Here is a 15,983-nt window from a genome sequence, read left to right on the forward strand (position 1 = left end):
GTAGCCACATAACAACGGGGCCAAATTTGCACTTTTCAGGTGGTCTGTTAGGGACACTTCACCCATGTGCACCCTCTACAGCCACGCGTGCACTCGCTCAGCCCACCCTGATGGACCGCTGCCTCCCTCACAGACCTGCTTCCACTGGCGGTAGGTGGAGAACTCCTGGGAGGGGATAAAGACGCTGAGTCTGAAGATAGACTTCAGCTCGGCGGGAAGCCCCTTGGACTCGAAGTACTGGAACTCGGTCTGGGCCTCCCCGATGAGCGGCACATACAAGCACAGGCAGAACATGCTGACAACGGTGCTCAGCCGCCACCTGAAGCAAGTGCTGGCCGCGTGGAGAATGAAGAACGCTGCCGGCTGGCAAACATGCCCAAGATGTGCCGGGGGCACAGTTGTCATTGGCTGCCTGTGCCCCGCCCTTTTGCTTAATTGAAAGAAGTCCACCCACTGTTAAGTCCTGCCAATGAGCACAGACCCCTGCAAGGCGGTGGCTGGCTCCAGGGGAGGTGTAAAGCTCAGGACTGAGGTCATCGCTCCCGCAGTTAACTCTTCATAACCTGACCTCTGCGCACACTGCCCCGCAGTGATATCATGCCCAAACAAACCTTCACCCTGTGCTGCCAACACCGCCAGAAAACAAATAGCCTCCTGCCTGTATTTCCACAAGGTCCCCAAATGCGTCACACAATACAGTGGTTTTCTCCCCTTAGTAAATCATTCCTGACAGAAAAATAAGTAGGCAGAGATTGAGTCAATGCTCACTGAAACCAGGCCCAACTTAGCTATGAAAAGTTGGTAGGGCTGCCTGAGAGCCGGGACCCCAGTTCCCCAGGAGTGGCCCCACCATGGGCTCATTCCTCTGCAGCCATGGGCTCATGCATCCGCAGAGGAGCTGCCCCTGGCTGGCTGAGCCCTGCACTTGGCTGCCTTGGCCACACGGCTGTCCAGGCATGGTTCTGGCTGGCTCCAGTGACCTTGGTCAGGTCCCTCTGCAATGTGAGCACCTCGGAACCAGCCCTTCCCCTGAAGGCTTCCCCTGAGGGTCCCCCCAAGCACTGAGTTGTTGACAGGATGGGGGAAGAGAGAGGATGCTGTAGGCTAACAGTCACTGTGCTGAGGGACAGTGCGGAGGCAGAAGCACGCCTCTGGCATTAGCCAGGCCCTCAACATAAGATCCACACAGTCTGCAGAGCCCATTCTCACGCCCAGTACTTCAAAGTTCTGTATCATCCTGCTTCCTGGCTTAGAACCGTGCAGTTCAATAGGGAAGCCTTTAAAAATTTATATTAAGATGAAACAAAAATAAAAATTCAGTTGCTCAGCTGCGTGTCCTCAACTCCAGCGCTCCACAGCCGCACACACCGAGCACTCCGGCATTACCAGAGGCTCTCTGGGCAACACTGCCCTCGAGCACCCCTCTTAGGGGGGGAAGAGAGGAAATGTGGTCATAATTTCAGGGCGATCCTCTCCAGACCAGCTGGACGTCTCTACCTCCTTTCTCCCTTCCCCACGGAAAGTGTAAGATTTGGGCTGTGGAGGAAGAACTCGCGTCACATAGATGAAAAAGGAACCTCGCTCCTTCTACAGTTGTACCACTTCCTAATATAGACTACATCTCCCTGCCTGGATGGCTAAAAATGGGTGGCTATCACTTGGGGATGAACAGAAGTGAAAGGACTTACTTCATTCACCAGAAAGCTCTTTCTTGAGAAAATTTAAAAAAGATTTTAACACAGGTGTTGACATATTTAAATGCAACATCAGGAAACATGTTAGTATCTTGTAAGGCATCTGTGCAGCTTTTTGGCCCTTCTAAAAGAGATATGATAATGGTCCAATAAAACAGGTGTCAGGCTGCTCTAGGGAGGACCTGATGAGCGCTCCAGGTGACAGCTCTGCATTATCCAGGCCGACTCCGGCTCAGCCCATTACACTCAGCTACCTTTTAAGCCACCCAATCCAGAATTTGTGCTTTGGGGTTGTTTTTACTCACACCTCATCTCTACTATTAGGGTCTTAGAAGGCAGGAGGCTACTCCTTGCCTGGAAGGAGCCCTTGCCTTGATCATGGAAGGGGCCCAACATGAACAGCTTCTGAATGAGTGACTCAGGCTTGCCAGGCCTCTAAGACCCCCAAGAAACAAATACGCCCACCACTCCTGATGAAGACCTCGGTTTTGTTTTTCGGGATGTCTGCAGTTTTCAGGGTATCTTATCCACTTCAACAAAATAATGTATTATTATTTTTATTTTCAAGGAGGTTCACATTTATAAAAAGAGCCGAATTTTACAATGCTGCTCTTCCTTTGTTAAATTATTCATGTTTGCTTCTGAAATGAAAATAAATTGCACTGATCTGTTACAGTACCTGTTCCCCAGTACCAACTGCAGTCATCCCAACACAAATGGCCAGTGTGCTGACTGAATAAGTTGTTCAACTGCAGATGTTCATTTCCTGATAAGCTGTATTTTTCAAATAATTTTGAAAAACATAACTGTACCATCGAGTTTTTTGGGGTACTATTGCATTTTGCAATGTACTTATAAATCAAATCTGAGATTTGAAAACAATATCAAAAAAGTGAAACATATTCAACATATAAAGAAAAATTATTAAAAGCATCATTATATAAGAGCAACTATTTTCTAGAAAAAAAAATAGAATAGCATTTCCTTGATTAAAACAAAGCTCATTACTCTACAGACCAACAGTATCATGGGGTCAGAATATGTTCTCTGAAAAGTTCTGCATGTGCTTGTCAGGGTATTATTTTACAATGCTGACATTAATTCCATTCCAACATTAAGTTTAAAAAAGGGTTCTAACTTATTTTTAGTTTGCATCTGTGATGGAGTCAACAGAATGTCTTCACTGGACAAACCTGGCATTTGCTTATTGATTTAAACCACCCATCCTGATTTCACACGTCATGCAGAACACCATTTTCACAAAGAAATTGGGAATTCTTCCCAAGGGAGCCAATCTCCAGGTGCCTAGTGGCCAGGGTGAATGCTCTGTCCCTGGAATTATTGACAGCAGGGCCCAGAGGGGCTCTAGGGTTGCCCCTAAACCTCTGAGGTAAGCAAGCAGGATTGGGGCGGTTCCCTGATTTGCCCAGGCCCTGAGCTCGTTGGAGGCTGGGCTGAGCCTCAGGGCCCAGCTCTTATTACAACATCCACTACAACAGCCCAACCCTGACACTGCCAAAAAGAGATTTTTGGAACTTAGTTTCCAAAGAACACCTGTAGGCTTGACACAGAATGACGGTAAGCTACACCTCATATTGGCAGGTGGCAGGTGTGAGGGAAGGGCACCGGCCTGAACAAGGTGAGGCTCTATCTGTGTTACAGCTTCCGACCACATATTGGGAGCTACCAATAAGGAAAAGACTAGATGGTTTGTGTTCATTCCTGACGGTGCACACCGGTTCCCTGGCTCTTCTAAACCCCTGGGAAATGTGCTGATCTCTCCTCCTCCTGCCATCTCTGATTCTTCTCTGCTCTCTTTACTGACTCGAATTTTGTGACCCAGATCTATTTTTGTTGTTTCCTCTCTTCTCATGACCATTTCTGTAACGAGGATTCAGAAACCATCGCAGCAACTCTAGACCCCTTGGAATTTAGTGGTGTCGGATTCAGATTTCATCTGTAAAGCAGCAGTTCCTCTCCTGAGCATCTTTTCCCCATCAAACCTGCCAGGGCCACTACATGCTTTCCTTGTTCGACCACTGTGCTTCATGCAAAAACACAGGTGCTTCCTGTAAGTGCTGGAATACCATGAGTAAGAACAAGGCAGGTACAGTACCTTTGGGAGCGTAGTATTAGGTCACAAAGTACTTTCCCCCTCCTCTGCAATGACTCAGACCAAGCCTAAATTATTAATATGCGACGCAGCCTTGCCAGCATCCGGCAGTCCTAGCCCCACCCACCCATAAGGCTGTCGAACCTCATTTGCTGCTGTGGCCGACGCGTCATTTGATGATCAGGTTGCCATGACAGCCCAGTGTAGCCGGTTTCCAATGGAACCTGCCTACACTTGGCAATTAGGAACACAATGAGCAAAATTCTCTGAGCTTCTGAGAAGACAGCCCCTCAGGATTTGAAAGCTTGAATGCCGCGGAAGGCACCTCCCACTCCACACTAATGGCTTTCTTCTCCAACTGCAGATTAACTGTAAAACAAAGATAAGGGGAAAAACTGGAACAGTTCCTAGAATAAAAGCTTGCAGGAATCTGGCTCACGAGCAGACATGTTAAAACAGGGTTAGGGAGAGCAAACAAATGAGTGCAGCCGGGACATCGAGAAGCCTGGGAACCCGAGAGAACTTCTCTACGAGGTTTTCATAACGCCTTGGGGACCTCTTCCTGAGTGAAATAGCAAGGGCAGGCCCCACCGACCATTGATCACAAACCCCAAACCCTTCCTTCAAGAGTAGCTGAACCGGAAAGGGCCACCTGCAGAAACTCTAGTCCAGTTCTTGGTTTATTTGCTTTTAAAGAGCCCACACGGCTCAGGGGCATTTGCTTTCTTGCTTCAAACCTAACTGGGTGATCCGTCCCCCTCTTGCGGCTCCTCCCACCCCAGCCAGCTGATCTGTCTCCCTTTGGGGGAAAAGAGCACATGAAAATTGTGGGTCTCAGGTTCAGCCCCCAACCGCTCCAGATTCTGCAAGCCAGGAATTTGTTTAGAACACAAAGTCCTGATGTGAGGACACCCTGGGAGGGGAGAGCTGGCAAGAGGTGCCCTGTGACTCTAGGAAATGGAGCAGTTAATTATTGAAATCAAAAGTAGGTAAATTTAACAGAAAGTCAGCCAATCCTTAATCCCTCAGCCATAAAGCAAGCAGGTCTGCAGATTAAAAAAAAAAGTTCCTCACAAAACATAGGGCCACCGCCATTTCTAAACTGTCTAAAATGATTAAAACCTAAACTGTCTAAAATGATTAAAACCTAAAATGATACTTTTTAAAGCACATCTCAGGCATAATACTGACTCCGAGATCCCTGCGAACCGGGGACTAGCCTGTCAGACTACGGATTTTCCTCAATGCTTAAATGACTGCAAAAGGTGTTTCTATCAGAAGTCCCTCCCACTTAGCAAAGGAAAAATGAACATTTATTTCTTAAATGTAGCAATTCAATTTAACCCACAGTTTTGGGGAAACTACAGCATGCTAGGTACAGGGCAGAATCTCCTTGCCTTCTCCAGTTGATTTTTATCAAACTTAGATAAAAGCTCAGGTGGTGACCAAGGTCACTCCTACAGCAGGCAGGAGAAATATCAGGCAAACAACCTGTCCATTCTAATCCTGAGGACCCTGAGAACAGACTGTTTTATTAGGGGAAATCGAGGCAGTACAGGGCAAAATTCCAGACAGACTGGGGTGAAATGACCCCTCTGCTTCTCCTTAATCCCAGGCAGTTTACTTAACTTCTCTGCACCTCGGTTTCTGCATCTATGAAATGGTGGTACTGCCACTTACCTTAACTCTTGTGAGGATCAGATATGACCCACACTCCGATTGAGAGATGGCTGGAAGGCCCTGGCACTCAGCAGACCTGAGAGGGGGCACTGGGCTCTACACTTTGAGACCCCAGCCTCTCCTTTGACTACCTCCTTTTCACTCCCCTCCTTCCAGACCCAAAGTTAAGGTGGGCCCTCTGCCCACCAAGCCAAAGGGTCAGACCTTTGGGATGCCGGACAGGGTGGCCCTCCCCAGCTCCAGGCAGTCGGGTTCAGCTCTGAAGGCTCTCTGCTGCCCGCTTAGCTCCTCAGCTCAGTTCTCCCTGCATTGCTTGGATTCACTAAGACATAAGACACACTGTAATCGTCTATCTCTTACTTTCAAATGGCCTCTGGGGCCAAGCCGACAAATCCTAAGGTAAAGCTTCTATTGCATTCAATCTCCTCCCCTGAAGGGTCAGACTGAAGTGGTCACAATAGGGTAATAAAGCTTTTACAGTGGCACGGAGAGATGACTGAAGATTTGGGCTGTTTTCATTGTCTGACGTTTCTCCCCAGCCCCAAAACCAAAGAGATTGACTTTTAAGTTCTCTTCCTCCCCGCACTTCAGTTTCCTCCAGGAAAATGATTCTATTCTGGGCCAGCCCCAAGTAGGAGGTCCTCTTGAGGTTGTCATTACCTGAGGAAACTGCTCTGCAGGTCCGACCACTAGCAAAATGGTGGGTCTCTTTTCCGGGGCCTCAGCCCTTCCAGCTGGTTTCCCCAAAGAGCTGGACATCTGGTCTTCCCCCGCTGGAGCCGGGGTGCCTCTGACTTCATCATGGTTCCCCTCTCTGGGGCCTTGGCACCCAGCCCTGGGGAGAAAGCTAGACAGAAAATGCCACGGCATCCGCAACATCACGGCTTCCTCCCAGTGTCGCCGACGGTGACTGTTCACGTTTGAGGTGGGACGTGACCACAGTACCAAGGGTCTCCGGCTGCACAGCTGCTTGAAAGGCTAGCCCAGCGAGTAGGAAGGCTGACAGCTCTGCATGCAGAGGCTGTCTCCTGCTTTCTCAAATTTGCCAGCCCTGCTGTCCTGCCTGGCCTGCGAAGTAGCCCGTTCTGAGAGCCCTGCCGGGTTGCTGACAATGAGGGCAGCTGGAGCTTCTTCAATAAAAACTCACTTTTGCAGGTGGACGGTGATCAAATGCGTGACTCTTTAAAAAAAGGAATAAGCAGGAGCCCCACGGACCTCTCCGGAGGGCAGAAGCAACTTTGAGCTCCCAATTATTCAGCGGTCCTCACTCAACTAATGATCCTCACAGCAGCGAGGAGGCCGGAGCATCCAGCCTGCATTCGCACTGCAGCAGGGCGCGGCCAATCACCTCGGCCGACACTACCGAGTTCATCAGCCCCCAGCAGCAACCCTCCAATCACAGGCGGCCGAGTCCCTGCTGCAGCCCGGCCGCTCCGCAGGGAGGTGGCACCGGCCCCTCCAGATGGGCTTGCAGCCTCGCAGTTACCCCTGAGCTGGCTCGTCCTCACGAGGCTGGCTCCCTCCTCTCCACCTGGTTGTTCCCGGGATGACATCCGCCAGGAAGTTTAACGTGATCGGGAGACCCTGGCAACACTTCCTAAGATTCCAGTAACACTTTTTCTTGTCCCATTATCCCGTGCTCCCCAACTGTGTAACAACGCACGCAACATAGCTACTTCTCTGTGTCTCCCTCTACGCCATGAACTGCCTGGGGACTGGGACCAAGTCTTCCTATTACTTTCACAGATCTTTCTACTACTAATACCCAGAACCAGGGACAGAAGTCTGTAGACTGAATTGAGTAAAGGCTCATTAATCTTTGGTTGTTTTATAATTCACTAGCAGGCAAATGCAATTACCAGTCATCCATCAAAAAGGTTACCCTTTGATACAATGTTCATACCATCATTTTAAAACACAAAAAGTTTAATAAACTGTGTTGGGGAGAGTATGTGGAAACACCCACACAAGTGGCTATAAGTCAGGACCACCTCTTTAGGGGGCAATTTAGTCCCAGCTACCAGGATTTCAAAAGCACATATCCTTTGACAGAGCAATTTCACTTTTAGCAATTTATCCTGTAGATATATTTGCACATGTGGGAAATCACATACACATATGTATGGTATATGTGTAAGACATACATGTGATACAACACAAGGATATTTTTGGCAGCCTTGTTTATCATAGTACAAGTCTGGAAACAACTTAGTCCTTTAAAAGGGGAGGGGATACATAAATTATGACACACCCATACAGTGGAGCCCTGTGCAGCTGTTAAAAAGAAAAAGGTAGCCCTACACCTATTATTATGGGATTACTTGAAGATATCTTGTTAATGAAAAAAAGTCAAGTGCAAACAAAAGGGGATTGTATGCTGCTGCTATTAACTTTTAGCTTGGTATGTGCAAAGAACACCTTTGGAAAGACACTAAAATTGAAAAGAAAGTTTAGGGTAGGGAGGATGCATGGGGGTTTGAGGGTGGAAGTCAGCTGGGAAATTTGTTTTCTACCCTCTTATACCTTGTGAAACTGAATCATGAGCATGTATTACCAGAAATGCATGCTTGCATATATACATAAGTTATTTAAAAAGAGAACATGCCATGGGAAAGCACGTTGGTCAAGCTTGTTCTGAAAGCTGAGGGGCCTGCCTCAGTGGCCTGCTCACTGCATATACAGTTTTGTGTGCTCATTAAATGTACAGTCTTTGGGGTCAGATCCCAAGTTCCAATCCTTGGCATCACTTACTAGCTGAGGGCTCTTGGTCAAGTTACTTTAGCTCTCTGTGCATTAGTATCCTTATGCTCAAAATAGGGATAGTAACAGAGTGGTACTGTTACTTCACAGCGCTGGCTAAAGACTAAATTACATAATATACAGAGTTCTTAGAATGGTACATATTAGCTATATTATCATTATCTAGAAAAAGATGGTGAGCTCATACAACTCATTAGTTTTAATACCAAAGAAGAGCCAGTCCAGAACAAAAACCCCTAAATAAATATGTAGTCCTTTAATGACAATGAGTCTTGTTTTTAGGAACTGAACAGTCTGGGGAATTGGACGAGCCGGTGGTATTTTGGGCCCCCATCTACAAACCTAAGGGAAAGCCCTCACTTCATAGGTCACTGGCTTTTACTTTAATGGACTCCTCCATACCACAGAACTGAGTTAGGAACTCAGGGGCTTCCACCCAAGATGGAATAACAGGGAGCGAGTTGCTTTCCTGCCTACAGGCTATAAGGGAACAGTGATTCCGGAGAAATAATAGACATGACATAAGCCTTGTGACTGCCCCAGTTTCCAGGCTGGTTTCCAGGCTATGGTGCTGAGTGGGCAACCCAAGAAGAGCCCAGCAGTCTCCCCATGTTGAAGAGATGGAGCTGGGGGCCAGGGAGGCCAGGGCAGCTAGAGTTCACAGGAGTATGGGAATGGAGGGAGCTGCTCAGAGTGCAGCGCTGCAGATCTGTGGTGGCCCCCCTAGAGTTTCCTACTGGTGAGGAAACTGCCTGTGGGTGAGCGAAGAGCAGCTAAAGCCATTACAGGGCTAAGAACAGTTCCCAGGTCCAGAGTGGGAAACATCATAATATTGGAAGGGTCAGGAAACGTACTAAGAGCGTTTTGCTTCAACAGCTGTGCAAAACTAGCCCTAGACTAAATGCTATTCTTGCCCACCTAACAAAACTTTAAGAAGCAAGCCCTCAAAGGGTCAACTTATTTCCAAATAATTGCATCCTGGGATAAAGCTCAAGAGTATTTATAGGAATACAAAAACATTCAGCACCCAGCGCAATGAAAGCCAACAAAAAATTAACAGGAAAGCAAAGAAGCAGGAAAAGATGAGCCAGGAGGACAGGAATCAATCAACTGAAACTGACCCAGAGATGACATGTATGGCAGAATTAGTATACAAGGATAGCCATAAATGTATTCCACGTGATCAAGAAGCCCAAGAACGTTAAACAGAGACACTGCAGATACTCTAGATGAAAATTACAATGTCCAAGATGAAAAACACACTGGAGAGTTTTAATAGATTAGACAGTACAGAAGAAAAGATTAATGAACTTGAGGACACAGCACATAAATTTTTCAAAATGAAACAGAAAAAAAACAGAGCAAAAAAACGAACCGAGCACAGGCAACTGTGGAACCACCACCAACAGCAGGCTAATATACAAGTAACAAGTTCATGAAGGCAGGGACAGAAAAAATACTTAAAGATATAATGGCCAGATTAAAAAAAAAAAAGCTTATTGAAAACTACGAATCCACAGATCCAAGAAGCTCAACAAACCCAATCATAAGAAACACTGAAAAACAAAACAAACAAATGAAAACCTACACTCAGGTACATCACAGTTAAATTTCTGAAAACCAGTGATAAGCAGGAAAATCTTATGAGCAGCATGAGAAAAAAAGACCCATTACATACAGAGGATCAAAGATAAGAATGACAGGAGACTTCTCATCAGAAATGATTAACCTGGAATTCTATACCTCGAAAAATACCTTTAAAGAGGAAGGCAAAATACTTTCCAGACATATAGAAGCTGAAAGAATTTATCACCAGAGGGCTTATATTACAAGAAATGTTAAAGGAGTCCTTCTGGTAGAAGGAAAATGATACTTACTGGAGATCTAGATCAACACAAAGCAACGAAGAGCCCTGGAAATGGTCATTGCATAGGTTAATACAAAGGACTTTTCTCCTATTATTTAAATCTCTTTAAAATTAAGTGACTGTTTAAAGCAAAGATAAACACTGTATTGTACATTTACAACATACGGAGAAGTAAAACTGTATGAGAATCACAGCACAAAGGCTGGAAACAGAGAAATGAAAGTATACTGTTTAGGATTCTTAAACTATTTGTGAAGTGATATAATATCAGTTGGGGTAGGCTGTGATATGTTAAAGATTTATATAATAATTCCGATAGCTACCATTAAAAATAACGACAGAGAGTTGCAGCTAGTAAACCAACCAAAGAGATAAAATAGAATCAATAATACTCAACTGACCCAAAAATAGGCAGAAATGAAGGGAACAAATAACAGGTGGGCCACATAGGAAGCAAGTAGCAAAACGGTAGATTTAAACCATATCAATAACGACAGTGAACATAAACAGTCTAAACATCCCAATTAAAAGGCAGAGATTGTCAGATTGGATTTAAAAAGCAAGATCTAGTTGTTATGTTGCCTACAAGAAACACACTTAAATACAGAGACACAAATAGGTTAAAAGTAAAATAATGGAAAAAGATATGCCATGTTCGTATTCATCAAAAGAAAACTGAAATGTTATACTAAATCAGATGAGGTGGATTTCAGAGCAAAGAATACTTTCATAATGATAAAAGGGTCAATTTATCAAGAGGATATAACAATCCTAATTGTTTTTGCACCACATTCCAAAGCTTCCAATTATGTGAAGCAAAACCCAACGAAACTGCAAGGAAAGGAAGAACAAATCACAATTACAGCCAGAGAGCTTAACGCCCTTCTCTTAATAACTGGTAGAACAAAACAGACAGAAAATCAGAAAGGCCACAGAAGACTTGAACAACAGTATCAACCAACTTGGCCTAACTGGTTATATAAAACACTCCACCCAATAAGACTAGAGTACATGTTCTTTTCAAATATACACCGAACCTATTCTGGACCTTAAAACAAATCTAGCTGAATTTAAAAGGACTTAACTTGTACAAAATATGCTTTTTGACCATAGTGGAATTCAATTAAAAATCAATGACAAAAAAAAAATACTCAAATATTTGGAAACTAAATAATACAATTCTAAATAATCCATGTGTCAAAGAAGAAATCATAAGAGAAATTCGGAAGTACTTTGAACAATGTGAAAGCACATCAAAATTTGTGGGATGCAGCCAAGGCCAGTACTTAGAAGGGAATGCCCATATCAGAAAGGTCTCAAATCTCGGTTTTCACCTCAAGAAGTCAGAAAAAACAAAAACAAAAACAAAATAAACCCAAAGTAAGCAGAAAGGAAATAATAAACTAGGCCAGGAACAGACCATGCCTTATTTATCCTCTACTCTCTCTTGACCAGCACCTAAGACAGGTCAATGGAATTTGTTCAATTGCATACTTTGCAATATTTTCATTTTAAAACATTTTTTTCTTGTATCTTTGATTTCCTTGTGGGTTAATGCCATCTCTTTCCTTACACCATACCATCACCTAAACCAGCAGTTATCTGGTAGCCCATTAGTTTCTTTTGCAATTGCTATAACATAACTCTACCACACTTAGCTTTCTTGGGTATGAAGGACCACCCATACCCAGAGACAGGGCTGGCAAGTGTAAACCTCCTGTAACTGTAGTTTATAAACATCAACAAAGAATCTGATCAATATGAGCCTCATCACCTGCAGAAGTAACACTCCTCCAAGAATCTAGAAAATGGAGACTTAGCTGAATAAAAGTGTGTCACACAATCTTCTGTAATCTTCAGAGAAAACAATCCATTCTAATGGAATGGAGCTCCCAGCACAAACCCATTCCAAATTATCCTGATGACTTACCCAGATAAAAGGCCCTAAAGATTCCACACGAGGACAGCTGGAGATTCTTGAGGGCATCTTAAAACAAGGCCGAGATCTTCCCTCAGCTGACTCCAGGACACCGCTCCATAGCTCATGGCTATCAGTTTACCTACCTATCTTAGAATCATAGATCCACTACCTATCTATCTTAGAATTATTTCAGAAGAGATGTTGTCAAATGAAAGGCCATGAATACTTTTTTAAATTGAAAACTGAAGCCAGATTTCTTTGACAGAAAGCCAGACTGATTTGATTTGAAAATGAGGACTGGCTTGGCCAAACAGGTTAAAGGAGGGCATTTCTCAGAAATGGAGTGAATCTTAATATGCAAAACTCTCAGGGTTTGACCAAGACCAGAACCAAAACCAACAAACATTTAAAGCAGACAGACAATATGCCAGAAATTATATTCTCTGCACTTACTAAACTTGTAACAAAAATTTGTAGGCATCAAACTTTGAAGATGTGCAAGGGGGTATGTTGTTTTCAAAATTCTTTTGAGGTGCTATGGGAGCAAGAGTTTGAAGGATTTTTTTTTCAGACATTGATAAATGGTAGTTATTCGCTATTTCATAGGCACAACTGTAGCAGGTGACTATTCACCACTGAAGAGAATCAACTGGTGATTTCAAGCTTAGATCCTGGGTGCTGTCCCCCCCACACCCTCTGGCGGGATGTAAGGTAAGATGATTCAACCTCCTGCAGGTGACCCAGCCCACATTTAGACAATGGAGAGGAACCAGGCACTTGCCTGTTTGATTGGCATTAAGGCATAAATGAAATCAAGGCACTGAAGACAAACTGCAGATGAAAAAGGTAAAATCCCCTAATCTGTTTCCATTTAGGAAGTACAACCAGAAAATCTAGCTTTTGGCAAAGACTCCCTGAAGGAAACGCCTATGAGTGTGGAAGAGAAAGATTAAGTGCAGTCGAGAGGAAGCACTCAGTTGCTTGGCTGGTGTCTGTTTACTCCCAGTGAGAGGCCAGGCCCGTCCAGGTCCCAGGTTCAAGGGCAATTCCCACTAACAAAGACGCCTTTTTCTTTTCTCTAAAATAAAGTTAGGAGCAAAATTAATGAGGTTGTTAAGTGTAGAATTTTGTGATGTATCACAGAAAGTTCTGCAGAAGCAGGAGACTTTACAGCAACAGCATTCATTTCTTTTCTGTGTTTATAAGAACATGATTCTCCTTCAGAATCAACATGTATGAAGCATAAGAATATGGTATTGAGGCCAGCATGTAAAAACCCAGTCACCTAAAATGATGAGAAGTTTCTCAACCAATCCGAAATTGATCAGTGGGAGCCAAACCTTTGGCACATGTTGTGCCTACTTGTGTGGCAGCTACTTTATCCTTATTCACATCTTCCCTTCTCTTGGGCAAAAAGGCAAACCAGTAGGTTTATTACCAAAATACTAAATGTTTTCAGCTTCTTAAATTTGACTTCAGATTGCACTCTAAAACTGACATCGTCAGAGTGGGTGCAAACACAGCTCTCACCAGCTGCCTGCTCTGTGCTGCGGGGGGAGGGGGGGGTGGCTGTAGAGAAGAGCTGGGACAGGGATGGGAACTCCACCCTCCTGCTGCCCAGCAGTGTGCTCAGGGCATGAAGGGCAGCAGAAAGAACTGAGTAAGAATAACTGGTGTAAACCAAGCAAGCTCTTAGAAACAATTCAGAAAAGACTTTTTTTTAAGCTACAGAATTACTTATTAGGTGCTATTTTTAATTCTTACATAGCTTAAAGAAGAGACTAGCAAAAAGAATACACCCCAGTTGTGAATGAAAACGGGAAAGCTCACCGTGTCCACGAATGCATTACTGTGTGGTACCCCAGGGACCGTATCTAGTGCCTCAGTGGGACAAGTCGTTTTAACTTCTCTGGGCTGTAAAACATGGGGACCAAACTGGACCGACCTTGAAAACCTTTCCAATTTCAACATCCGTGGATTAAAACTCAACTGAAAAGCATTCACCAAAGGTGACAGCAGCATTTCACACCTGCAGGGTGGGAACAGGCCAGCAGGCTGCTGAAGGCTGGCACCGCAGCTGGCTGGTTTTAACCAAAAGGACTCTTCAATTATCAGGCCTACAGACAGGATTTAAGAAACAGCGTGCTATTCTTGGTAATCCAAACTACCCTCTTTTTTTTTTTTTCCCCACTACTAACATTTGAGTGGTTTGGGAGTTTTCTCACACAATGTAGGTGGTTTTCTTTGTGTTTTGGTAAGAAGAGTCATGTCAGACTCCAGCCAAGAAGGAGGAAGGGCTGGAGCAAGGAAGGCCTGAGGCCCAGGGGTTGACGGAACAACGTGGAAAGCACCAGCAGGAGCTGGATGGCCACTATCTCCAGTTTCCCTTTTGACCCTGGGAAAATGAACCCATGACTCACCTCCTTTACAAGCTTTCTGGCTAAGAGTTTACAGCAGAGAAGAAGCTCCGTATGTTCTACTTTTGTTATTCATTTATTTATTTTAAAGGAGGTTCATCTTTAAAGCAACAGCTTTTTTTTTTTTTTAGGTATTGTGTTGTCTTTTATATCCCATATTTAGGAAGCGCACACCTAACATTTCAGTCCCTGCTTCCTGAGCACCAGCAGGGGTCTTAAAATGCTGAGCTGATGTTATGCACAGATATGTCAATGTCATAAGCTGTGAAAATAAAGGCTGCAAAGGTTTAAGGGCTGATTAAGCATCTCCAGCCAGAGAAGGAAAGGTGGGAGTCCATGTGGAGCTAAATTGGGCGGTCAAATCCTGGGTTCTGCTCCTTCGCCTTCAACCAGCCCTCTGAGCCTCAGTCCCGTTTCTGTAAAATGAGGTGAGATAATCTCCAAAAGTTTTAACTAAGCTCTGTTTGATGCTCCCATTTTCACAACGTCAAAGTAAATTCTGTATCTGAGGAAAGACCATCGATGGGCTCAGGAGCCAGGTGACAGGCTTGCAAGAGAAGTGTTCCTAAGGGCCCATTTCCGTCAAGGGAAACATATGGGCCAGAGACATCCTTACGGGTAGAGTGACTCTACCACTTAAATAGCCTTTTAGAAGTCTCCTGCCACCCTGGTTTCTTTCTTTCTTTGTTTTAACATCCCCAATGTCTGCTGCAGGCCCAGGCTTTCTGCAACCCACCCTCAGAGGGTGACTGGAGACTGTGCTCTCTGGTTGCTACACAGCCTTTATTACTAATGTCCCCAGACATTCTTCCTTCTATTCTACTTTTCCCTAAGCACTCTGGGAAAAAAATGTAGATGAGTATGATCAATTCTGGGTGTCTTATTTTCAAAGACTCAATGGGGAAAAGGTCACTTTGTGTTGAGCACCTATGTTAGGTGCTGTACCAGGCCCTTTACACACACTTCATCTAATTTAATCCCACAATAATCTTATGAAGAAGGAATTTACCACGTTGGACACGAGACCTGGAGAGGTTACTTGCTCAAGGTCATGTGGCCAGCAAGCAGCAGAATATCTGAACCCAGGTTTACACCACAAAGCCTGTACTGTTTTTTTTTAAAGTTTTATTGTGATGAAATTCGCACGTCATATAAATCACCCATTTATGAGTACAATTCAATGGTTTTTACTATATTCACAGATATAGGCAACCATCGCAATGGTCTATTTTAGAACTTTTTCATCAGCTCAAAAAGAAACCCCCAAACCCTTCCGTTACCACCTTCCTCACAGGCCTAGGCAAGCACTAACCTACTTTCTGTCTCTATAGTGTTTTCTATTCTTGATTCTCATATAAACGGATCATATAATACAGGGTCTTTTGTGACTGTCTTCTTCCACTTAGTGCAATGTTTCCAAGGAACGGCTACAGTTAACTCCCATGGGATACTGCTTCAGATGAGGGACCCTAAGAAGTGTGGACAACAAATCCTTTCAGTACAGGATGAAATCTACTGTTTTTAGCAGCAG

General features: G+C 44.4%; 1 protein-coding gene across 6 annotated transcripts in view; it reads right to left on the reverse strand.

Annotated features, from left to right (window-relative positions):
* Positions 1-15,983, reverse strand: part of SLC25A25 (solute carrier family 25 member 25) — a 30,799-nt gene that overhangs the window by 9,976 nt on the left and 4,840 nt on the right. The window contains exon 1 of one of the 6 annotated variants that reach the window (XM_017661697.3): positions 6,148-6,786. The exons of 2 other annotated variants lie outside the window; for them this stretch is intronic. In XM_017661697.3, the coding sequence (XP_017517186.1) occupies positions 6,148-6,366 (219 nt within the window). In that variant the 5' untranslated portion in view covers positions 6,367-6,786. Of the gene's footprint in view, positions 1-135; positions 406-6,147; positions 6,787-15,983 lie in introns of those variants that run through there. 3 more of the 6 variants (XM_017661698.3, XM_017661692.3, XM_017661694.3) reach the window with 3 other exon arrangements.

This window comes from Manis javanica, chromosome 2 (genome assembly GCF_040802235.1).
Source record: "Manis javanica isolate MJ-LG chromosome 2, MJ_LKY, whole genome shotgun sequence".
NCBI lineage: Eukaryota > Metazoa > Chordata > Mammalia > Pholidota > Manidae > Manis > Manis javanica.